Source organism: Prionailurus viverrinus, chromosome E1, assembly GCF_022837055.1.
Source record: "Prionailurus viverrinus isolate Anna chromosome E1, UM_Priviv_1.0, whole genome shotgun sequence".
Lineage (NCBI taxonomy): Eukaryota > Metazoa > Chordata > Mammalia > Carnivora > Felidae > Prionailurus > Prionailurus viverrinus.
Window position 1 is genome coordinate 34,582,621 of NC_062574.1, and position 25,341 is coordinate 34,607,961.

General features: G+C 57.6%; 1 protein-coding gene across 1 annotated transcript; it reads right to left on the reverse strand.

The window, feature by feature from the left end:
• Positions 1-5,319: 5,319 nt before the first annotated feature.
• On the reverse strand, positions 5,320-11,649 carry WFIKKN2 (WAP, follistatin/kazal, immunoglobulin, kunitz and netrin domain containing 2). The gene is made up of 2 exons (XM_047831619.1): positions 10,905-11,649; positions 5,320-8,211 (listed from the first exon to the last, which is right to left on the reverse strand). Exons 1-2 carry the CDS (start codon positions 11,103-11,105, stop codon positions 6,691-6,693), a joined length of 1,722 nt encoding a protein of 573 aa, XP_047687575.1. The 5' UTR covers positions 11,106-11,649; the 3' UTR covers positions 5,320-6,690.
• Positions 11,650-25,341: the final 13,692 nt, after the last annotated feature.

A 25,341-nucleotide genomic window follows, 5' to 3' on the forward strand; every position in this document is an offset into this window, starting at 1 on the left:
ACAAGTCTTTTCATAGCTCAGCTGTTGCATTTTCCAGTTTGGCTTTTTGGATGCCTACAGTTATCTTCCAGGTTGAGCATAAATCAAAGAATGAGGCTTTGGAGGAAAAGCTTAATAAATATCTAAGCCAGAAATTAACAGCCCCAAGTAACTTTTCTCCTGGGTCACTCTCCCTAGTCAATGCCCTTCCGTAGGCTCCCCTAAGTTTCCTTTGTAGCTGAGCTACTCCGTCATCCTCTGAAAATACCGCCACAAGCTGGCCAAGCCCCTTCATGGGACCGGTGCCTGTTGAGAGAGCATCACTGCTCTGAAAGAAGCATGCATCTGGATTTAGAACAGGAAACCCCAGCGTCTCATCCATGCCTCAGCCCACCTTCCCCAGCAGGGTTGGAGCTCTAAGGCCGCACAGTTTTCCCTACGGGATCCTTGGTAACTGCTATAAGAGCTAAGTACGAATGTTCTAGGGGCTTCATTAAGCCTCCAAATAAAATTATTCCCAGTAACCCTGTACCAGAAAGAATATGGGCTTTGGAGTAGGACTTTGAACTGAATCCCAAACTCACCCTTGAACTCACCCTCTTAAAGCTACACAGCCCCAGATTTCCTCTCTGAAAAGTCCCACTTGTTATGGTTCTTGTGAAGATTGTGTGAGATCTGTAGAGCATTAAGCATAGGGATCAACCTGAACTCTCTCCACTCTTCTGTGAGGTGGGGCTTGACCCCCCCATCTTCCCTCGCCCCCACTCTCTCTCTTCCTGTGGCTTAGCCTCGAGGGCTTGTGCTCAGCCTTCTTAGGGGAGGTCAGCTGGCCTCAAAACATGCATTTTCATGAGAATCCTAGGCAGTGAAACTTAATTTTGGATTCGCGGGGAGGAGAAAGGAAGCAAAAGCGAGAGCAGACCATATTTCACTCTTCTGTGGTGGAAGATGTTGTACATGTGGTTGAATGGACGGGCTCTGGAGTCTCCCAGACCGACCTAGGCTTGGTTCCTTGCCTGGCCAGGGGGCCGTGGGCAATCTATTCAATCTCTCTGACCCCCGACGTCATCGTCTCCGAAATCGTGGTAAGTAATAACCACCTCACAGGGTTGTGAAGATTCAAGGAGATGCTGTATGAGCACATGTTAGGAGCTGTTAGATATTAGTCATGGTAAAGGGGCATCTGATTGCTAAAGGGCACCCACCTTCTGGGGCGGGGACGAGTCACCGTCTGTGCAAGTCTCACGAAAGCTGTGTTGCGCTCAACCATGAACACAAGCTTTCTCCTCTTATTAGGGTCATAAGGTGAAACCGTTGGTTACGATGATTGTTAAGGACCGCTCTGAATCTGAGTTATTTGGTCACATCAAGACTCCAGGGCTATTATCCCCTTTTATTCTGTTGGCCCCTGTGGTGCATTGAGATGTGGAATAGTGCTTGAAATAGGAAGTCAGTAAGAGCTCAGCTCCCTGCTCTGAGGTGTCGAGGCCAGGAACGAAGGCTGGAGAAACACTCTTAGAGCCTCCGTGAATGTCCCAGCGGTTCCCACCTCGACTATATTACTACGTTCTGTGTCTGCTTGCTGGTCCCCAACCGCACAACCTAGAGTGTCTCTCTCTCCCTCTCTCTCTCTCTCTGCCCCTCCCCCACTCACACCCCCCCCAAAAATAAATAAACTAAAAAAAAACCCAAAACCAATAAAGTGCCTGACCCGAGCTGTCATCAGTTAAGTGTCCCTTCCCTCTTTTGGGGGGCTGTGCTTCTCTCTTGCTGAGGGTCCCTGCCAATGCCCCAGTCCCCCCTGTTTCCTGGCTGCCCACACAGAAAGGAGACAAAACAGTTCCCATCTTCAGACAGAACGGGGTGCATCCTTCACACCAAGACCGCAAACGAATGATCAGGATGGGTACATTTTCACATCCTGTCAAGTCTCTGGTAACATTAAGACTTGAGAAGGGCAGGGAACAACCAAGCACACCCTCCCCCCCCCCCCCCCCCCCGACAGACGTGCTGGAAAGAGGTCCCACCTCCAGGAGGGTCTGGTCTAGGAGATGTTGGAGCTGAGTCCTGTCTTCCCTTCACCTGAGTGGGGTTGAGGGTGGCCAGGGTGTTGCGGGAGACCGCGATGCCAATAGTCCTGTCCTGGGGTAATCTGGGATGCGGACACAGAGATTCCTACTCAACCCTGAAATAGAAATGCTGAAGAGCTCAGGAGCCAGAGAGGCGGGAAGGAGAGGGGTGGTGGGCCTGCCCACCTGCCTGCCCTTCCCTCTCCCTCCGGAGAATGCCAGCTGGAGGGTTATTCTTCCTTCCTCAGCCCAAGAGATGAGTGTCACTTGACCTCAGGGCACATTCCAGAATGAGGCCACAGCCAAGAATAGGACCCAGGAACCCTACCACCCATCCTGCCTATATTAATCACACATTCCCAGAGCAGGAGAGAGACTTCAGCCTCCTTGAGGCGGTGGAAGGAGGAGGAGGAGGGGGAGGGGGAGGAGGAGGGGAGGGAGGGGAAAGAGGAAGAGAAGGAAGAAGAGGGAGAGGAGAGGGAGGAAAAGGAGGGGAAGGAGGCAGTGGTATCGGGAAGTGGAGTTGGGAAAAGGCAGGGAAGACCCCAGAGAAGCCCCTCCCCAGCCCTGGAGCCTTCTGGTGCACCTCGTGGCCCTTGGCCCCGGGACCCTTTGTTCATCCAGCAAATCCCTGGCGAGCCCTGGGTGCTGGGCAGCCCCCCCGCGAGCCTCGGGAGGGCCCCCAAGCGGTGCTTCTGGCCTGGATGGTGCAAGCGCAAAGGGGGACAGCGGAGCTGAGTCTCGGAGGACGAGTAGGCGCAAGGCCGATGTCTCGCTCAGGAATGCCGGCCACGATTGCTTAGATGTATGATAGAAGTACCGTGGCACGTGGCACGTCATAAGAGCGGGCCGTCTGTGCGCGTGTGCGTGTGGCCGACGCGCTGGGTGCGTGTCCTACACTGCGAGAAGCAGGTGGCCTACATTCGAGTCCTGACTCTGCCACGTAGCGGCTGGGCGACTGTGGGCAAGTCTCGGGCCCCCTCCAGCCTCAGTTTTCCCGCCCGCAGAGCAGGGTTCTGTCCTGTACGGTTGTGGTGGAGGCAACAAGAAACGGTGTCTGAGCGCCCGCTCGGTGCTGCTGTTACAACAGGACCGTTGGCGACCATGCGTTCTCCACCCCCCCCCCCCGCGTCCTCCCCCCACCAAGGAAATCACCATGTGGCTGTGTGTTTGTTCTCCCTTTTCTTCGTCAGGTTCCGCCCCTGGTCCCTGCTCTCTGGCCCCACTGTCCAGGGGGTGACATCAGACTATGGAGCAGCTGGCCAGACAATGGAGCAGAGTGTCCTAGGAGGCTGGAGGTGCTGGGGGAGGCGGAGGGTGGAAAAAGCCAAGCTGTCCTGCCCCAGAGGCCTCAGGCTGGTCCGGAGACAGCCGGCGCCAGACCAGGCCTCTGAAGAGGCGAACAGAGAGATGGACTGGAGCAGGGAGGGTGGGGAGGGGAGCCAACGGATGCAAGGAGGGAAGGAGCGAGTGTCCAGTGTAGACAGGGGGGCAGGTGAGTCTGGCCTCGGAGCTGGAGGAGAGCTCAGTCCCCCGACACCACCCCCCCAACACACACCCGCTTCACTGTGTCCTGGGCCCCAGCTGGGGAGCCTCCCCAGTTTACCTGGCAACCAGGCCCCGGGAATTTAGCTCAAGCTCTACTGAGCACCTATCAGAGGTCAGTTACTGGGTAACACTTGAGCAACGCAGATCAGAGACTCAGGCTTGGTTTCGAGGACGAAAAACTGAATGCCATGTCGTAGGACCAAAATCATAATAGATGCCCGTTCCCTAAGTGCCTATAGTTTCTGAACCCCACATCAGCCCGTGAGGGATGATCAGTTTGAATGTGCTCTGTGAGCAACAGAATAAAATATTTGAAGCTGTATGTTCACTGCGTCCGTGAAACCCCAGGCCCCACAGGATGCGGCGAGGACTTTAGGTCCCAGGGGCTGCTCTTGGCCAGGGGGCTGCTGAGGGCAAGGAGGAGGCCCCGAGGACAGCCATCTGTGCCAGAATCCTTCTCCCGGTTTGGCAAGGTTAACAGGGTCAAGCTCCCCAAGTCTCCAGGAAGTGCACTTATCACCCTCTGTTTTACAGATGAGGAAACTGAGGTTCCGAGAGGCACCGGGAAAGTGTCAGAGCCCACATTCAGACCTAGGTGGATCTGAAATTGGTGTCCCCTGAATGTCACACCTCCACCAGGCAGCCACTAGGGCTCAGGCCCCATATCCGTGCAAGGGAGGGGGCGGGGAGAAGGGAGGTGACAGGTGGACCTCCCCCCTCAGCATGTGGACACTTGACCCCTCAGGCTCTAAGGCAGTGTGTCATTTACTGGGGCACCCCCGCCTAGAAGCAGGTGCAGCAGAACGTCCCCAAACTGCTGAGGGCAGGTGACGAGCTGAGTCCTCCCCTATCTCCCTGGTTCCCTGACCCAAGCAAGGAGGGAGCCTGGGGTTAGTGCTCACACCTCCTTGGTGGCTAAGTGTTGTGTCTAGCATCTTCCCCAAGGTGACCTGAGAAGCCCCCACTCCTCTGGCCTCTCTTCTCTGTCGGGGAACAGCTTGTCTCCAGATCCCGGCCTCCTCCTTCCTGCAGGAATTATCTCTAAGGAGGGATGGGCCAGACCTGGCCAGGCTGGATGGGACTGGGTGTGGATTCCTCCCGGAAGACTCCCCGGGGAAGTGGAAAGGGGGCAGGGGTCCCTGGTGCTCGGCCGGCTCACAGCCTCAGGGACAGATGAGATGTGGGGCATGCCACGGCCACAACTCCCAGGACAGGGAATAGCCACCAGCGCCCAACACCAAAGGTGCTGCTGTCCCCATTTTGGGAACAGAGCGTCATGCTCTGAGCACACGTAGGGCTTTGGGACCCGGACTCACCCAGAGGCCCCCTAGGGAGCCACAGCTGGGCAGCCTGCCTCTTCCTGCCCCACTCACATCTCCTCCGACATCATGCCTCCAAACGCGACACCATCAGTGGAGTCTGCCCCTGGCCCGCCATGCTGTCGTGACGGGCAGGAGCCTGGGACGGAAGTCCGAACATCCGGGCCTAAGCCCCCTATCTTCCTGGGTAAGTCACCTGGCCTCTCTGGCCTCAGCTTTTCTGAGCTGCGGTGAGCACCGCATTTAAGGAGCCTCAGAGTTCCAAAGTGGGGCGAATGTTAGTGTCCCTCTGTCACCCATATATGGTCCCGTTGGCCAGACTTCCCTCCTGCAAGGTCACCAGAGCAAATGACACTACCCCCCCACCCACACACATTAACCCAAACAAATCACACAAGAAGGGCTTTTGATACTATGAGCTTTTAATGGAATCTTCCTCCCTACATTTGAGGAAGGCTCCACAATGACCTTCTTCAGCTTTGGAGGGGCCAGGACAGAATGAAGGGCTGAGAGGGATGGGGGGCAGATGTAGAGCTGACGGTGGCTTTCTCAAGTCCTTTAGTGTGTGTGTGGTGGTGGTGGTGGTGGGGGGGGGTGGCTGGTCCTGTTCAGGAAGTCCAGAAACAAGAAGTCACCAACAAGCTGTCACATCCCCAAACCTGCCCTGCCGGGCTGCACCTAGAGCTTTCCTCAGGTCCCTGCAGCTCCTAAGGCCACCACCAGATGGAAGCATCGAGCAACATTCCTTTTCTTTCCCAGGCTGGTCTCCCCTCCTCCTTCCCTTCTTCGTCTTTCACTTACCCACTCCCCCCAACCCCGACTTTTCCTCTTCCTATATTTCCCTCCCACCAGGACAGATCCTGGGGCTTCTATCTGCTTTCTGTCCGAGGGAGCCAGTGACAGATGCAAATGGGGAGGGCCAGCCATGGGTCTGCTTCGGGCCGGGTGGGGGTGGGGGTGGGAGCCCTGGGATCTGGACATTCACGTTCAGCCAACTAGGAGCTGGACGGTGACTAATACCTCTCTGTGCCCTAGCACCTGGCACCCAGCAAGTGTTCACAAAGCGCCCACTGAGTTGGACTGAACAGAGCTGAATTCATAAATCGACCGTCAATAAACCAATCAATAAAGCCAAGGAGAAACACGGAACACGTGTATTCTGCTGGTGCCATGGTGGCCTCAGGGACCACAGAGCCAATTTGGCCGAGGCACGGGCTGACCGCCACCTCAGGGCCAGCTGTGTGCTGGGTCAGACCATGCCTTGCCCTTCCCACTTCCCACAAGCCCTCACGTGAAGCAGTCTCTGCCCATAGCGGCTGTGGGGAATCTGGCCAACGAGTCCCTGGGCCCTCCTTTTCTCCCCACCTACCCCTCTTGCAGCCCAATCCATTCCGTGATTCCGGTGACCACCGTGCAGATGCCCTCTCCGGACCCCTGGCTGGGAGCCAGCTGGGGACAGGGGGAGCCAGCGGAGGGGGCTGGCCAGCAGAGAGAGGGTCATCCACACAAGCAGACTGGTCACCAGGAATAATGTGCGTCTACAGGCTTCTCCTTTTGTCCCCCTCAGCTAAGAAAATACGGGCCCCTTACCGAACCCAAAGACTAGTTGATCTAAGAAACTCTGGTGCCATTTTTTCCACCATTTTTCACCGATTGCTGTTTCCCTGCTGGCCTAAGACCGTCTAACCTGACCTTGCCCAGCTTGTGGACCAAGGGGCGTCGGGGGCGGGTGGGTGGACGAGGGCCAGGGAGGGGGCCGGGGAGGGGCCGGGGCTTCAGTGCAAGCCCAGAAACTCCTTGAGGACGTCGCAGGTCTTCTTGTGCATGACCTCGCGAAGCTTCCTGACCCGCCGGCTGCTGGACGCTCCCACGAAACTGTCAGGCCGCAGCATGGCCATGCCGCCGTCCACCTCGCCCATGATGATGAGCGGCGTCTCGCCCACCGTCACGTTGGGGCAGGGGCAGGTCCAGTCCACGTGGAGCAGGGTGACTTCCAGCGGCTCCCGGCCCAGAAACTTGAGGCCCATCTTCTCATCCTTTAGAACCTCGTCCACGGTCACCAGGGCGCGACCCGAGTCGGGCTCCTCGGTCAGCTCGGACACCCGGCCCAAGATGACGAAGTCGCTCCGACAGAAGCTGGTAACGAGCTTCTGCCTGGGCTTGCAGGCCCGGCAGCGCTGGTCCCCCCGCGGGAAGGGGCAGGACTCCTCGCAGGCCTCGCGGCTCTCGAAGTTGTTGCTGTTGCCCTCGCAGCCGCCGTACACGAAGGACTGGCACTGGCCCGTCTGGCTGTTGTAGGCCCAGCGAGGCGCGTAGGCCTTGCAGGGCCCCTGCAGGGCGGGCAGGCTGCACGCGGCCAGCGGCCCGCTCACGCAGGCCAGCATGCAGGCCTCGTAGGTCTCAAAGTGGTTGCGGTTGCGGTGGCAGTGGCCAAAGGTGAAGGTGACGCAGTTGTTGGCCTGCGCGTCGAAGTGCCAGCGGGTCTGCTCCTCGCCACAGTCCTCGCTGTCGGGGGGCTTCAGGCACTCGGCCGTGGGGAAGGCTGTGCCATTGGGGCTGCTCTCCGAGGTGGCCGCGGCCTGACCCCCCCTGACCACTGACAGTGGGAAGTCGGCCCGCAGGACCCCGGCGGCATTCCGGGCCGTGCAGGTGTAGATGCCAGCGTCCTGGGGCTGGGCGTTATAGATGACCAGCTGGGCGATGTTGGTGACCACCACGTTGCCGCGCACGTGGTTAGGCCGCATGACCACGTTCTCCCGGTCCTCCAGCTGCTTCTCCCAGGTGACCTCGGGCCGGGGCCTGCCCACCACATCGCAGAGGAAGCTCACCGTCTCGCCCACGGTGACCGACTGGTGCACGGGGTGGTTGAGCAGAGCGGGGGCCACCATATCTGGCCCGGGGGTCTCCGGGGAGGCCGTGGTGGGGCGCACGGTGGTCTCGGGCGGCAGGGGACTGGTGTTGGGCCAGGTGAAGTGGTGGCGGCAGGTGACGACGGCCAGCGTGATGCCCTTAGAACAGGCCTCAGCATCCATGTAGCAACGGTTATAGTAGGTGAGGCCGTCGGAGGCACACGTGAAACTGGGCTCCTTCTCACAACGATCTTTGCACTTGCACACGGGCTGGCCGTCCCAGATGTCACACTCGGAGCCCTGCTGCAGACACATGAAGTGGTCGCATGTGGCCTCCTTGGGCATGCCCACCGGGCCCTTCTTGCCTCTCGCGTCCATGTACCGGGCGGCCACGCAGCTCTTGGTCCCGCACACGTTCGGGCAGCATTTCTCGGGGGTCTCACACTCCTGCAGAGGGAGCCAGATCGAGAGGCCCGAGTGAGGACGAGCCGGAAGAGCGGACAGGCTTCCCCCACCCCTACCCCACGGTTCCCGTGGAAGGGAGCCGGTATCTGTTCACTGCCTACCGTGAGCCAAACGCGCTGATAGTAAGAGTGGCTGGCGTATCCATAGCACCTGCTATCTGCCAGGGCGGCACGAAGAACTTTTCTGCCTGCCGACTTAGGCTCATCACGAGCCCGGGAGGTGGGCCCAATCATCATCCTCCCCTCACAGGTAGTGATAGCTGAGGCACAGAGAGATTAGGTAACTTGCCCAAGGTCACGCAGCCAGTAGTGTGAGAAGAGGCGGGCCACGTACCTCTGGGAGGGGAAGTTTTCTTACTACCATTTTACAGATGAAAAGGCAGAGACTCAGAGAAGTGACGCCCGAGTCCATAGGGCTGGCAAGTGGCAGAAAAGGGCTTCAAGCTCCAGGTGGATGGGGTTCTGAGGTCTAATTTGGAACAAATGAGGCTGCCTTTCTGTCTTTTTTCCACTGGGGTAAGGACGCCCTGGCCGAATTAAAGAGGTCACACCAAACCCTAAGAAGGAAAAATCGGACACCTCCAGGGCAGAAGTTCGAGGCCGGCCACACACACACACACACACACACACACATCAGGAACGACAGCTCTGTGAAGGGACCGCATTCGCTCAAAGCCAAGGGGAGGGGCAGGCCGGACAGGCCCAGGATGCCAGGTCTCACCACGGAGGGCTGTGCCAGACCCAGGTGCTCAGTTCCGACGTGTGGGACGTTTCATGGGGAAATCAACAAGGAAAACAGTCCCCTTGGGTGGCAAAGGTCAGCAAAGCCGTCAGCGAGGACTTACTAGGCTGTAATCCCCCCTGATTCTCTGTGGAGCCACATAAGGCATTAGTTTAATTCCTCGAAATTAGCAACATGCTCTGGGGCCGACACAAACAAGGACTTCACGTGGTGTTTTCGACAATAACACATCGTACTCGCTGGGCAGGCGGGCAACGGTCCTAATCCTTCGCCCTGGTAGTGGCTCTGTGAATTACTCCCCACTAGGGCTGGCCTCTTGTGGTTCTGACTTTTATTTCAGCCTCTTTGACATTCCACATCAGCTAAGAGGGGGGAAAAAAATCCCCCACCGGAGCTGTGTGGAGCCTGCCCGCTTGACCTGTTTACTGTTTTCCCCTCTCGGCTCAGAATGGGGACTTTGTTTTGCAGCCCTTGCTTGGCATAGACTTCTGGGCCACACCAGGCGAGGCTTTGGTCCGGGGATGGGCGAATCTCGGAGCTGGGGTCTGAGGGTGAGAGACCCAGTGGGGGCTGGAGGGCAGGAGGGACGGGGAACAGACAGGAGCCCCGGCTCCTTGGCCCGAGGGTCATCAAATTCCTTAAGAACTGGCCCAGGAAGCTCCTTTAGGACCCCGATGTCCCTGAAAGGTTGGGTCCTCAGAGACCAGGGGCAGGTGTCTTGGCACAGGGAACCTAGGAGGAATTCTTAGAACAGTTTTTGCTTAAGGGCCGAGAATATACCCAGAGGCTCATGAATCCCTAGCCCCACACGGGTGCCTTTTCCCCAAGACACGCCAAATCAGCCAGAGTCTCCCTGTCCCACGCGCTACCCGATTTATCAGGCCAGCTTGAGCTACTGAAACAGACTCCCCTGCAAATGTAGCCAGTGAACCGCGTGACCTCAGCTGAATGGGAGTGCTCTGCCTCCACACTCCTTATCTCCCCTTCCTCTGTCACCACCATCGCTCACTGGCAGCGTCTGGCCCGAGTGGTCTGACAATTGTCCCTTGGACACCATGAGGCAGAGGCCACTCTCTGCAGGGCTATCTTGGGCTTTTCTGGAGATTCCATGCATTTGGAAAAGGCCGCACCAGGGTCTCTCCCGTGCCCCGGTGATGCCCAGCCCAGCCCAGCCCCGAGCCCTAGGAACTGGCCAGGCCGGCAGGAAGCGCCTCTGTCCAGGCAGCTGCTAGGTACCAGCACGCTCTCCATCCCCTGTGGGGAGTGGCAGGAATGGCCCTTGGACTTGGGAGCCGGGTGAGAATTGCTCTAACCCCAGCCCTGCCCTGCTTGGCCCAGGCTGCTCTGATGAGAGCAGAAGGGAGGACCGAGGAAGCTGGCAGGTTGGAGCTCACTCCGCTTCCCTCCCAGGGCCAACCAGAGAGTCTATTCAGAGCTGTTCCTGCCTATTCTCCCCATCAGCCTGGTCTGATCTCCGGGTCAGGGTGCAAACCCCTGGGCAGGTGGCCTGGAGGCCTCACTCCGTTGTCAGAGACACGCAGCTTCTACGCCCACCCTCCCATCCCTGGCTACGGGACCTTGTGCCGCTCGCTGCACTGCCCTGAGGGTCTGCTCTCACCTGCTGATGGGGGGCTGAAGGGCTGGGCCAGACCACACGACACGCCTGGCCTAGCTCTGGCTCCGCGCAGCCTTCGGCAAACACGAGACTGGGAATCCCAGGATTCCCCATCCCTGATGGGCTTGGACATCACACCCACCTCTTCATCGGGGCCTCGGACCCAGACAGACATCACGCCCTACGTATCTCCATGCGGCCTGGGGCCCAACTTCCTTTGTGTTCCTGGGCCCTGCCAGGTGCTCCTGAGCCTCCCCAGCCCACGGCCCCCACTAACACACTCACGTGGTCCGCGTCCGGCGTCTGGATTCCCACTCACCTGGTCCGTCTCACACTCCCGCTTACAGGTGCTCTGGGCGTCCACCCAGAGGTTGGGGTTCATGTCGTTGGGGCAGATGCCAGCGTGAGAGTAGCGGATGGGTGGCACTGCCAGGCCTCTCAGGGGCACCCCCAGCAGCAGAAGCAACACTGTCACCTGCGCCCAGCGGGACCAGAGCCGGCAGCACCCCGGGGCCCACATGATGCGGTCTATGGTGGTTAGAGACCTCCCCTGGGACGAGGCCAGGGGCTGGGGCCCCCTAGGGCCTTCTCCTTCTCTGGGCTACAGACACCTGCCCTCCCCGCCACCCCAGCAGGCTTCCTCGGTGGGGCTGCCTCCGGCTGCCTCCAACAAGTCAGTGCAGCCCGCTGGGCTGTGCGGCTTCAGATAAAGGAAAGGTCTTCGCAAGGAAACTCCCTCTCCTGAGTGTGCAGGGAGAGGAGCCGCGGCGGGGGCCCGAGCCTGGATTTATATCCTGGGCGCGCCACCCAAGTGGGAGCGAGCTAACCTGATGCCTGTCACAGGCGGGCTGCTGGCTCCTCTGTCCCGTGGCTGATCACAGACTTGTTGCAGAAGGGGAAAAAAAAAGCTGGAAGCGGTTTAGGCGGCGTATCTGGCACGGTGGGACACCTGCTTGTTTTTGACTCCAGGAGGCCTTTTAACCCCTTCAAGGGCCAGAAATGGCATGTGCTTTGGGGGGGAGTTGGCTCCGGGACACGCAAGCTCACTGTAAAGGAGCGGTTTGTTTCCCTTTCCCCCACCTCCGCGGGCCGGGCCCCCTCCTCCCCGTGGCCACCTCTGAAGAACACACAATCGCTTGTTACGAGGAGGGACCTGCAGCCACAGGGTTAGCATCGCCTGGCCCGATAGCACATTTGAGAGCAAATGACGTGGAAAAACAACAAGTTCACGGCCATTCCAGGGCGGGCCTGAGCAGCAGCGCTGTGCCGTGTAAGCCGCCTCCCGCCCCCGCACCAGGTCCCCCTGCGGGGGGTGTGCGCTCGGACAGCTCCCTATCTCTCTGTCCCGGGCAGTTCACGGCTCAAGTTCCAACTTCCGTGAATTGCCCCCAAATCATTCCAGAGACACATACCAGATATGCTCCGGCTCCCCCAGCTGCCGGGACCTATCACATTCCTCGCTCCTCGATTGACACACTCGTCCGCTGCGAGAAAACCTCCGCGGTGAGTGTCTCAGGACAGCGCTGGGCGGCGGGGCCGCCCTCGCGAATCACCACACAGGTTCCCTGAGCCCTCCAGCGGTGCAGGGTACTTCGGCCGTCCTGTCACTTCCCCCCACTTTACAAAGGAGAAGGTTCCGGGCTGGAGAACCTCACCCAAGGTCAGCCACCGTGGGCAGTGAGAATGATACTCATATGCTAGTGTTTACGGGGCTCTCAGGATGTGCCAGGCTCTCCGCACACATCACGTCCCTTCATCTTCACAACCAACTACCCTCGTGGCAGATTTGAGGAAGAGACACCCAGAGAGGCTAAGCAACTCACCCCCCGTCGCACAGCGCTATGGGATGCCACCGTCGACGGGGAAGACAGGGCGGCCAGTTTGCCGAGTGAGGGCAGCGGCCTTTGGGAACCTCCCTTCCCCCACCTGGCTGTCAGGTCTGCTGTCAAGGTGCAGCTTCAGCTCTGGTTTTTACAGGCCGGAGGGGCAGTTGGTGAAACATCAGACGCTGTCTTGGTGGAGGGGGGCAGGGAGAGAGTCAGAAGCTGCCGGGAAGTTAGGGACCATGTCTCTCCCGTTTGACAGGAAAGGGCAGGTATGTCAAACGCCCCCGAAAAGTGAGCTGGCCAAAATGTTTTTGCGTTGGTCGCTTGACCCGCAGAGGGCGAGAGGTAGCGGGGAGACGGATCCCCAGAAAAGAGAGGTACCTTTTAAAGGCCCAACCACACAGGAGTTGAGGAACGGCGACGGAGATGCTGTGTCCCAGGGAGACTAGATGGCGTGGTCCCAGCACTAGTCGGAGCCAGAAGGGACCTGGAAGGCCCCCAGCAGTGCTCTCATTTCACAGATGGAGAAACTGAGTCCGGAGCCCAGGCCCCTCCTTTCCCAGGTCCACTCTCCCCTTCAGGACTAGCGTTGGCCATCTAATTTGACTGCAGAAAAAGCACAGCCCTTTTCTCCACCCTGCAGACCTTTCTTCTTCCTCCAGGCGTGGTGTATGGCCTTTTCCCTGCCTGTACCCATCCTTCCCCATAGTGCGGGTCATTCCGCAAGATCTGTCTTTTCTGCTTATGTCGAAGAGCTAATACAGGGTGTCAGGTCCTAATTCCCTAAATTATTGGAATAAACTTCCCCCTCCAAGGCCGGTCCCCGTAATGAAGCCAGACAGTGGCGACGCCGGCTGCTCTGAATTGCCTGTAATTTCATAAACCCGTGTTCCAGCTGCTCGGAGCGGGGCCTGAGCCCCGCACTTGACAAATGCAGTTTGTGCAGCCTCCTTTGAAATCACAGAGGGAAATGGACGGTGACACATTTCTAAGCAAGGCTTAGAAGAATTGTCACGGCCCTGTTACTTGGGGACAAGTATCCAGGGAGAAGAGACTGGTTTCTGGGGAGTCACCTGAGACCACTAGAGGTAATGGCGGGGACCTGGGGAGTCACCTGAGACCACTAGAGGTAATGGCGGGGACAGGGGAGTGGGGACAGAGCAGAGGTGGCCGAGACGGGGAGGCTCCCCCCCCCCCCCCTCCTTGGGGTTGACTGAGAAAGGCCTGTGTCCTCCCAGCTCAGCCCTGTCAAGGGCCACGGGCCTCTCTCCTTCCCAGGGCCCCATTTCTGGCCATTCCACTCTGAGAACTTTCAAAACAGCATCGGGGAAGAAGGGGCCTACAACGCCCCAGCTCTCCCTCTCAGCCCGTCCAAGTCTCCCACCAAAACACAGCTCAGAATAATAAATAACATCTGATCAGGGCTCGGAGCCCACACGGTGTCTTCACCTACATCATCCCGCCGACCCTCATGCCAGCCCCAGGAGGGAGCCCGGGAGATGTCGCTGTGAGCTCCTCCACTGTACAAGAGAGGAAACCGAGTCACCGAGCGGCTAGCTGGGCCTGCCCAGGGTCCCGAGGCTCACGCCCTCCCTGCTGCACCCCTGTCCTGTGCTTTTCACACAAGCCATGCTTGCTTCCAGCCCCTCCAGAAAGGTCCCCCGCTGGCCACCCCGCCAGCCCAGCTTGTTTATAAGCTGTTCTGGGAGCACTTTGAAGTGTCCTCCTGGGCCCCTCCCACACTTCCTCAGATCTGACTGCTTCGTGTCTGTCTTCTCTGGAGGGCGGCAGGGACCCCACCCTCACCACACCCCTGGTACCATCCCCCAGGCCTCCTTCCCACCAGCCAGTGTGAGCCTCCCTGGAGCGGAGCCTGGGCTGAGTCACCTGAGCAGGGCCCTGACCTCGGGAGTGTCACCTGCCTTCCCCCCCTCCCGGGGGGGACGGCGGGCACGCTTGGACTTGAACTCAGGAAGAGCTCTCTCCGGCTCCCACCGCTGCGGAGGTCGGGGGTGGGGCAGCCACAGCCCCTTCACCCGCTCCAGGGTGGGTTCAAGGCCACTCTAGGTGTAGCTGCAGGAAGCCACCCCGGACAGTGGGCTCTGGGTGACCCTTGACCTCAGGCTCACCCTTCACATAACAACTCCCAAGCCGCGGGGGCCTTGACGGGACAACACAGGAACACCACTTCCCAGATCGCCCAGGCCTCTCCCCTCTGGGGACTGGCCACACATGTGGGGACGCCCGGATCAAACCTCTTACCTCTCAAAGCATCTCCTCCCCCTTTCCTTCCTTGATGGTTTTTAAATTTTTTTTTTTTCAACGTTTATTTATTTTTGGGACAGAGAGAGACAGAGCATGAACGGGGGAGGGGCAGAGAGAGAGGGAGACACAGAATCGGAAACAGGCTCCAGGCTCTGAGCCATCAGCCCAGAGCCTGACGTGGGGCTCGAACTCACGGACCGCGAGATCGTGACCTGGCTGAAGTCGGACGCTTAACCGACTGCGCCAGCCAGGCGCCCCCCTTGATGGTTTTTAAAGCACCTACTATGTGCTTATTCCTAGGTAGACAGAGATGACCGTCCTTGTCCACAGAGAGAGCACAGCATGCAAACGCATGATGAGGATAGTGAGGGCCATCTTGGGGGGGGGGTCCCTACAAGTGCTGGGGGCCCATGGAGGGGGAGAGAGGCCCGGGGCTGCTGTTGTGCAGATGTGAGGCGCGGTGGGTCCCAGAGCCTGAGCAGCAGGCAAGACGGAGCACAGAAGGTGCTTTCCGGCACTCACTCCCCCTCAGAAAGGCCTGGCCCGCAGCACAGCCTCCTCGGCCAAGGCCCTCCCTCTGCAGGGCCCAGGCCTCCAGAAAGGGGAGGTGAGGGGAAAGTCAGTAGGTTTGGGAGACGGGGTGGGGGTGGGAGCGGCAGGTCTTGCTTCTGCGTGGGGCGGCCCCAGGAAAGGCAAAGCAGCAGCCCGCGCTGATCCACCCTGCTTGGGCCCCTGGACCCGAGGCAGCCACGCTTTCTCCCCAATGGGTGGGGGAGGCCAACCCCCTGGGAGCCTCCCTGCCCTGATCCTTGATTTAAACCTCTGTGGGAGGAGGAAGAATGTAAGAAGCCAAGAAGCAGGGTGCTGGGGAGAAAGAAGTCCCCAGCAAGGGTGCTCAGAGGCCTTCTCAGAAGGCCCGGGCTGCATTGGCTACAGGCTGTGATTCGTCAGACCCAAGCCAGGGAATTCAATAAAGCGGGCAGCTCATTACCCAGCTGGGGACCCCCTGCCAGAGCGGCCGCGGGCCTGGGTTACATTACAGGGCTGTGTGAACTCTCCCCTCCGAGTGAGACTGCACTGGGTTTCGGAATAATTATGGGGCCTCAGCAGATGGTGGAGGCGAACAGGGGAAGCCTTCAGCTGTGGGACACGTGACTCCAGGCATCTGTGCGGAGCAGGACATGGGAGGGTCCCCACTGGGCCTCGGGGGAGGCAACACTGAATCGAGATCTGAGAATTATGGGGTTGGCTGTGGTGGGGCATAGCCCAGCCCCCTTGGCCGGCCTGGCCTCCTTAGACCCCTGCCCCTAAGACCCGGGACAGGGGGCTGAGTCCCTGGAAGCTGGTCAGTGTTTGAACAGATCTGTGTATCAAGAAGCAAGGACAGGAGACACAACTTCTGGGCACTTTTGAGCCCCCAGATGCCTCCTTGGAGAAGATGGGCATCAGGTGCTCAGTGGATTTCAGCCCCGTGTGGGACCCCTCGCCCACTCGGGAAGCTCTATGGTGCTCAGGCTGAGCACTCCTGACTGTGCGAGGAGACAGGAGTCCTGGGTTCTCAGCCTGGTCTGCCATCAGTTCACTATGCAACCACCTCTACTTCCCCATCTGAGGCCCCTTCCAGCTCCCTCCTCTGCGATCCCATGTCCTGATTCCTCCAGCTTTGCCTTCATGGAATCAGCTTCAAAAAGTCCCAAACAGCTCTCAGCCAAGACAAACACGGGTGTGTAGAAGCCAAAAGACCACAGGGCTGCAGAGTGACTGTCCATTCCACTGCTCTCCTCTGCTGGGGGAGAGCCATAGCCCCTGTTTCCACTTTTCCCAGGCCTTGGGGCTTGTGGGAATGCTACGAATAGGGGCACAGCCTCCCTCCTGCTCAGCCCGTCCCTATCCTAGAAGCTTCTTCTGGCTACCCCACCCACACACTCCCTCCTTCTCTGCCTTACTGTTTTTTCCCCTCCAGACGAAGCGAAATGAGAAGGTCTCAGACCCTTGGGTCTCCCTGCTCACCTGCACGCTGCTGTGCAAAGGGACACATGTTCCTAAAACCAGATGCATTCCTGATCCCCACTGTAGGGTACCACATGGTGGGGGTGGGGCGTGAGAAACAGGCCTCTTCCCGACTGAACCATTACTTGAAGACTTCCGGCTTAAATATGGCTTCCCCAGGGCGCCTGAGTGGCTCAGTCAGTTAAGTGTCCGAACTCACGGTTCGTGGGTTCGAGCCCTGCGTCGGGCTCTGTGCTGACAGCTCAGAGCCTGGAGCCTGCTTCAGATTCTCTCTCCCTCTCTCTCTCTCTCTCTTTCTCTTTCTCTCTCTGCCCCTCCCTTGCTCATGCTCTGTCTCTCTCAAAAATTAATAAGCGTTAAAAAAAAAAAAATTAAAGATGGCTTCCCCACCTCTTCAAGATGAAGGCCAAAGCATTTAACCCAGATCACCATGAACTTCTGCCTCAGTATCCTTCTCCAGTCTTATCATTTCTCAAACTCTGGAAGCCGCCTCATTCAGATCCTTAAAAAGCTCCACGCAGTCTTCCCCCCGCCCCCCCCAGCACCGCCCCCCCCTCCCCCGACATTGTCCTCTGCCATGGACACTCTTCCTTCTCCCGGCCAACTCCTTCCCAGCTCATCCCGGCAGCCCCGAGTCTTTCAAGAGGCATTCCTGATCTCAGGGGCTGAGGAAGGCCCACGCCACCTCTCATTTGCAGAGTTCCTGGTATTGGAGTTCCTGGCTTTTACAATGAAAAAGCAAAACAAAACAAAAGGCCAAAACTGGGGTATAAAACCTGTGGCAAGGTTTAATCATTCCACGCTGTCAGGACAGGTCGCTGTTCGTTTGAGTGTAAATTGGTTCAGGGATAATGTCAAAAATCCACACTTGAGGCCCTTTGTAAGCATGGCCTGGCCTGTCACCTTCCTGGGATTGCCCATGATACATACACCTGAGCACCGTTTATGTGGCACCGAAACTGCTTATTTCTCATCTATCACCCAGACGGGGCTGCGGACCCCTGGCAGGCAGAGAGCAGGCACTCTACCCGTGTATGCTGAATGAACGGACGATCCCATCAAGCAGACCGGGCCCTTGCAGGGCAGGAGTGAATATTCCTGGAGTCAGTCACACCGGAGAGAGACCAGTGGTCCTAGGACAGGAAACCAGAACTCCAAAGACCAGCTTTAGGCAGGCAAGGGAGAGTATGCCCATCCCTGGGCCCGCCAGCCATTCTGGGCAAGAAGGAACCTAGAGTCTGCAGGGGGCATCCCTGGAGGAGAAGGAAGGTGCCCCAGTGGGGTCCACCACTCCCACCATGCCGCGGCCCTTGGTTCCTCCCCAGGCTTCCATGAGCCCCTCTTCAACCACGCTCTTCTCTGCTTCCAGAGTCTTCTCTCCAAATTCCGAACTCGAACACGTGCTTCCTTGCTGTAAAGGGTTGAATGGCGGCTTCCCAAAAGTTATGTCCATGTCTTAACCCCCAGAACCTGTGAATGTGGTCTTACTTGGGAAAGGGGTCTTTGCAGAGGGAATTAAGGATCTTGAAATGTGCTCATCATGGATTATCCAGGAGGGCCCCAAATCCAGTGACAGGTGTCTTCGAAAGAGAAAGGCAGAGGGAGATCTGAGATGCCGAGGTTGGGGCGGGGGGGCACTTACAGAAGGAGGCAGATGGGAGTGATGTAACCTACAAGCCCAGGAGCCTTCGATCCACCAGAAGCTGGAAAAGGCAAGAAAGGGATTCTCCCCTAGATCCTCCAGAGAGAAGGAGGTCTGCTGACACCTTGACCTCGGCTTTCTGGCCTCCAGAACTGTGAGACAATACACTTCTGTTGGTCTAAACCACTGTGTTTGTGGCGATTTGTTATGGCAGCCACAGGACACGAATACACCTGCTGAAAGCTTTTCAAGGCCCTTCCCGGTCAGAATTTAACGGCCTCCAGGGCCCTCTGAGATCTGCCCCTACCACCTTTCCAGCCTCACTGCTCACCCTGACGGTCCAGCCGGACAGAACGACTGGTGTTCTCCAAATGTCCCACTCGGATGACCAGCCCTCCTGGTTGGCCTGCGACTAGCCTAGTTTTAGCCCTGAAACTCCTCTCTCCCAGGAGACTCCTTAGACCCGGGCACACCAGAACAGTCGGCCCCCTGTGTGTACCATACGGTCTATACCTTTGTTCAGGCCATTCTCTCTGCCCAGGATGTCCAAGAGGCTCTACTGCAGGGTAACACCAAGAAAGGGGCTGGTGGGGCAGTCCAGAGCCCTGGGGTAGGCCTCAGGGAGTCACAGCTGGACCACACAATGAACCATGAGAGCCCCTGGGTCTCGCCGGGGACCCAGAGTCAGCTGGCAGCAGAGGTCAGGCCCCAGCCGCCGGGAAGGGCAACAAAGGCCCAGGGTGGGGTGGCAGCTGGACAGTCGCTCTGGCCTCCTGGGGGGTGTTACAGCTGGCACTGGTGCAGGTGAACGGAGACAGAAGGGTGACTGTGGGTGGGCGTGTAACAGATGCTGAGCCGCTGTGGCTTAAAGAACTAGTTTACTTTTCTCACAGAACAGGAAGTCCCAGGCAACCTGGCTGATTCCTCAGGGCCCTGACTCCTGCCTTTTCTGTCACCCTCAGCATGTGGCTTTTGTCCTTAACACCCAATGGTGGCTGCTCCCCTGGATACTTCCTCATTCCAGACCCAGATTAGGGGGGAGGGCCAAAGCCCCTGGAACTCGTCCATCTATTCAGGGAGGGGACAGCTCCCGAGAGTGTGGCATGACCACACCCACACGCTGGCCAGCACCGTGTCACATGACTGTAGCTGCAAGGGAGTCCGGAGATGGTTCTTGCTTTGCAGCAAGGGGAGAAAGAGGTTCTGATTGGCTTTGGGCTGGCAATCCACAGCTGTCACAATAGCCTGCCTGCCTTCCTGCCCTTCCTTCCTTCCTTCCTTCCTTCCTTCCTTCCTTCCTTCCCCAATAGCTGGAGGGGCGTCTCATCTTGTCTGCCCTGTAAACTAGCTTCTGGTTTTACAATTGGAAAGTCAACTGCTATGCAGGATGATGGGGTGTCGGAGAAGGATGCGGATTCTCAGCGATCCCCGTGGGTCTGTGGGATACCAGCGGGCTACAATAAAGCCGGGCTGAGCCAGCCCCAGAGGCCCTGGATGCAGAGGTTGGTAAGGTGCTCGGTAGGCAGAGGGTTTGACGGGCTTTGGTAAGCAGAGCTGGCTCATGACTGTAACCCCAAGAGAAACTGAGCCAAGGTGGTATCTGGGAAGGGGACTTTTAGCTCGCCTACCTTGACAGTGAATAAATACCTCACAGACTGAACCCGGCCCTGAGGGCGGAAGGGAGGCCAGTGTCAGGGGAGACCAGAGCTTTGGGGGTGTGTTCAGGTCTACAGTCCCAAGTCTGCATCAAGACGGAGCCCCAGAAACTGAGGCAGGGGGGTGGGAAGGGGGTCAGGAGGGGGTCAGGTGGGTGGGGGAGTCGCTATACAATTCACAACGTACCAAACATTGGGATGATCACAGGGGTACCGGGCCAGCCGCAGGGAAATGGGTTGTCATTCAATAATCGTTCACTGGGGAAAGACTGATTTTATACCTGCTGCGTGCCGGGTAGTATACGAGGCCCTGGGGACAGAAACCAGGCTTAGCCTTGGTGCTCAGGAAGTGGACGGTCCAGGTGGAGAGAAAGGTGTGGAAGTCACGTGCTCAGGAATCCAACTACAACCGGTGCATGTTGGCAAGGGGCCCGGGGCGGGGGAGGGGGCAGGGAGCCTACCAGGAGGGGAAGAGTGGGTCAAGCAGGGTTCAACTGAGGTGAGGAGAGTCTTAACCAGCTCAGACGCAAGGCTGGTGAGGCCGGAGCCCAGAAGGAGAGAGAAGTCGGGGCGCCTGGGTGGCTCGGTTGGTTGAGCATCCGACTTTGGCTCGGGTCACCATCTCACAGCCGGTGGGTTCGAGCCCCACGTCGGGCTCTGTGCTGATGGCTCGGAGCCTGAAGCCTGCTTTGGATTCTGTGTGTGTCTCTCTCTCTGCCCCTAACCCACTCACATTCTGTCTCTGTCTCTCTCAAAAATAAATAAACATTAAAAAATATTAAAAAAAAAAAAAAAAAAAGAAGTAGCCAGTGGCTGAGGCTGCCAAGGTGGGCAGGGGCTACACCCTGCTGGGCTTATAGATCGTGGTGAGGGGTTCAGATGTAATTTTAAGGTTGGACTATGTCAGTGAGACTCTGAAAGGTGGCGAGGGTCAGATGCGGCAAAGAGGTGATGGGGGAGGGTGGGGAGCCTTAGGGAGACCCCGTCACCCGGAGCAAAGCACTCGGGTAGGCCCTGGGTTAGTATCACGAGGGAGGGAGGGAGGCCAGCTCTCTGCTCCAGGCTGAGGCTGGAGAGGCAGTGGAGAAGGGTGGGCCACGTGTCATCAGTGACTGCGGGCTGGCAGAGAAACGGCCCAGTGGAAGCTTTGGTTGATGGGCTGGGGACGGCCTTTTCTTTCTTCCAGTTTCTTTCAGGGAAGGGGAGAAGGGGAAAGAGAATGACATGACTAGCCCCTTGAAGGCGAAGAAGAGACTCCTTCCATGTAGGACAGCACTCGTCCGGGAGAGACGACGATGGGATTGAGCTCACAATTGGATTTCCTCCCAACTTCCTCCACCCAGCTGAGGCTGATAAAGGCCCCCGGGTTCGGAGTGGCTCAGATGCCAGCCCGTTGCCAGACCTCACGGAAGACTTTCCTGCCCAGTGAGCATGCGGGCTTGCTTCAATCAACCCTGCACAAACCTGTGGACTCATGCTACCTAATCCAGAAGGCCAGGGTCAAGGCTTCATTAGCACGACCACTGCGACCTGCCCCTTTGAGTGCCTCCTACACTGCCCAGCTAATTGCTTCCCTGGAGTGTGTTCTCTTTGCCGTTTTACTCTTTATCAGGAGCCGAGGGTCAAGGTGGTCTCAAAGTAAAGGCACCCAGCAGAACCTGGGAGGCCAGAGCAGTCGAGAACGTGGCCCAGCAGCTGGAAGCCTTGATCTGCCACATAGGGCGAGAGGGTTACTGGCATTGGAGGGATCACAGGAGGCAGGTGCTGAGGGAGAGGCTGAACTGAGCCCTACCTGCCGTCTGGGACCCTGGGGAAGGGAAGTGCTCTACGGCTGAGGCTCTCAAATGTTCTTCGCTGTGATTCAGGACACGTATGCATGTCCGTAACTAGAACAAGGGTTTTACAACTTTTTTTTTTAACCATCAACAGACCCTAAGCCTCAATCACCCTTTGGCTGATTGATTCTTCACTTATTTACACATGAAGCACTTCTCAGGAGTCAGAGTGTGTCCTGTGCTGTACTTAGAACTGGGGAGACGGATGGAGTGAATTAAAGGGCCTCCTGGGTCGTGGATTTGGAATGTTGGTGGAGGAGACAGATAGTAGACAAACGCTCACACAAAAGGTAAATGGCACATTTCAGGGGTGATTTTTTTTTTTCTTTTTTTTTTTTTTTTTAATTTTTTTTTTCAACGTTTATTTATTTTTGGGACAGAGAGAGACAGAGCATGAACGGGGGAGGGGCAGAGAGAGAGGGAGACACAGAATCGGAAACAGGCTCCAGGCTCTGAGCCATCAGCCCAGAGCCCGACGTGGGGCTCGAACTCACGGACCGCGAGATCGTGACCTGGCTGAAGTCGGACGCTTAACCGACTGCGCCACCCAGGTGCCCCGTCGGGGGTGATTAAAGGAAATATATGGGTTGGCCTCCTCTGCCTGGTCCGTTTGTCCACCTGCAAAGGGTGGGAAGTCAGCTGGAGTGGACTCTGAACACCTGGCTGGCTCAGATTCCAGGGGGGAGGGTCAGGGTTTAGGAGCCCTGTTTCCAATTTAGAGCTGGGGTCAGGGAAGGGCTTCCAGGGGAAGTGATGTGGACGTTGGGCCCCTGAACGATGAACTTTAGGCAGCCAGGCAAGGGGGGAACAGCACATGCACAGGCTGTGAGGTGCCTGGTTACATGGCAGAAACTGGAAGACAGCCATAGAGGCCGGAGAAGAGTGAGCCCACACGAGTCCTTGTGGTCTCGACTCAGAGGGGAGAGTCTCTAACCCATGCCTACTCCACCACCAGGAAGGAAGCCCTGATTTTACCTTCCGCTTAAAAAACTCTTTCCTGGGCCGCCTGGGTGGCTCAGTCGGTTGAGCGTCCAACTTCAGCTCAGGTCATGATCTTGCGGTTCGTGGGTTCGAGCCCCACGTCGGGCTCTGTGCTGACAGCTCAGAGCCTGGAGCCTGTTTCGGATTCTGTGTCTCCCTCTCTCTCTGACTCTCCCCCATTCATGCTCTCTGTCTCAAAAATAAATAAACATTAAAAAAAAAATTAAAAAAAAACCCTGTTTCCTGTGGCGCCTGGGTGGTTCGGTAGGTTAAGCATCCAACTCTTGTTTTCGGCTCAGGTCATGAATCATCATGATTTGTGGGTTCGAGTCCTGCGTCAGGCTCTGCGCTGACAGCATGGAGCCTGCTTGGGATTCTCTGTCTCTCTCTCTTCCTCTCTCTTTCTCAGAATAAATAAATAAACTTAAAAATATGTATTTAACGGGGCACCTGGGTGGCTCGGTGGGTTAGGCGTCCGACTTCGGCTCAGGTCATGATCTCGTGGTCCGTGAGTTCGAGCCCCACGTCGGGCTCTGTGCTGACGGCTCGGAGCCTGGAGCCTGCTTCCGATTCTGTGTCTCGCTCCCTCCCTGCCCCTCCCTTACTCGCACTCTGACTCCCTTTCTCTCTCAAAAATAAATAAACATTAAAAAGAATATATATATATTTATGCAAATATATATAAACAGTTATTTATATATATCTAAAAAATGTTTCCTTTGCACTTTGGATTCTGTTTTGGGCAGGTGTGGGAGTGGGGATTTGAGCAAACAAACAAACACATGTAACAAACCCGGTGTGCGGCTCAGTGAAGGCTGGACCACAGGAGACCGGTCGGTTAAGCACTACTCTCGCCAGCTGCCAGCTGAAAACATAAGAACCACTCACTGTGTCGGTATTTGGGAATCTCCCGTGAGCGCGAAATAGGCCGGGGTCAGTGGGACACAGAACAGGGGCAGAGAACGGGCCAGGCCCCTTCATCAGGAGCCACCAGGAGGATGTCCTGCCAGGGAGGGCCCTGGACGAACGGGCCTCTCTAACGCCGAGCCCGGCAGGCAGGCATCATGGCAGAGGACAGGGAGGGCTGCCCCGAAGATTTGTGAGGTGCTACTCCCCAGTCAGCAGCAGGGAAGTGCGGGTGAGCACGAAGGGAAAGAGGGGGCACGAAACGCCTGTTCCGGGGAGTCGGTCCCTCCCTCCCTTCAGGTTCCAACCCAGGAGCAGTGACCTTGAATCTGTCCGTCTGCCCAGGGTGGCCTCAGGAACCCAAGGATCCGAGGAGGCAAAGAGCCCTCCACTGAGGGCAATGGGCATGAGGGTGTCGGGATGAGGGTTCCATGTCTGAACCCGACGGCTAGTCCTCCCCTTGGGGATCCCCGACCAGGGGACCTGGTGCTAGGACCTAGCACAGTACCACATTCATCAATCTTAGCATCTAGGGGCTGTGCCTGAGCCTCTTTCTCTCTGCAAGACTCCCTAGTAAAGGAGACCCAGACTGAGGGTGCAGCTGGGGCCAGGGCCCTCAGGACGGCTCCAACCTCCCAGCTTCCTCCCCAGGGTGCGAGCCGCGGGGGAGGGGCGGGCTGACTGGCCGGACACCCGGCCACAGGTGGCAAAGATGGCCCGGAAGAGGGCACAGCTGGGGCCCCCACCAGCGAACCCGTCCTGGGACAGCGGCTCCAGGTCTGGCTGCCACGGGGGAGAAGAGAGGAAAGAGAAGGGACCAGACTGTTTTCCTGGAAGAGCGGAAGTGGACCCGAGGGCATGTGTCAAGGCCACACACATGCCCTTGAAAATAACCCCATCCACGAGTAAACTGTGGGTGAATGAGTGTTCTCGGAACCCGCCTGGTAAGATGAGCCTTCCTCCTTTGTCCACCCTTTCCATCTTCCATCCTGTCACAACAGATGACGCGTCCCTCGATTGAAGGAGTTTTTCTTATTTTTTTTTTTTTGTATTTTTTACATTTATTTTTTGAGAGACAGAGAGAGACAGAGCACAAGCTGGGAAGGGGCAGAGAGAGAAGGAGACACAGATTCTGAACGTGATTCAGGCTCTGAGCTGTCAGCACAGAGCCCGATGTGGGGCTTGAACTCACGGACCACGAGATCATGACCTGAGCCGAAGTCGGACGCTTAACCGACTGAGCCACCCAGGCACCTCTCGATTGAAGGTTTTAATGTGCTGCATGCCTCCCCTTCCCTCCCCTCCCCTCCGTTCCCCTCCCCTCCCCTCCCCTCCCCTCCGTTCCCCTCCCCTCCCCTCCCCTCCCCTTCCCTCCCCTTCCCTCCTCTTCCACATTCTTAGCAACTTGATATCATCATTTATGTCTCCTCTCTCCCAAACGCTCACTGCCTCCTCTCTCCACCATTTCCATTAGCATTCGGACACACGCAAGTCTCACCCATCCTGCACAACAAAATCACTCCCTTGATCCCACATTCCCCTTCCATCCACAACCCTGCCTCTCTCCCCGCCTGGAGCCTCGGTCTGCATTTTCTGTGTCCATTTTCTTGCCTCCCGAATCCACGTGCTCCCATCC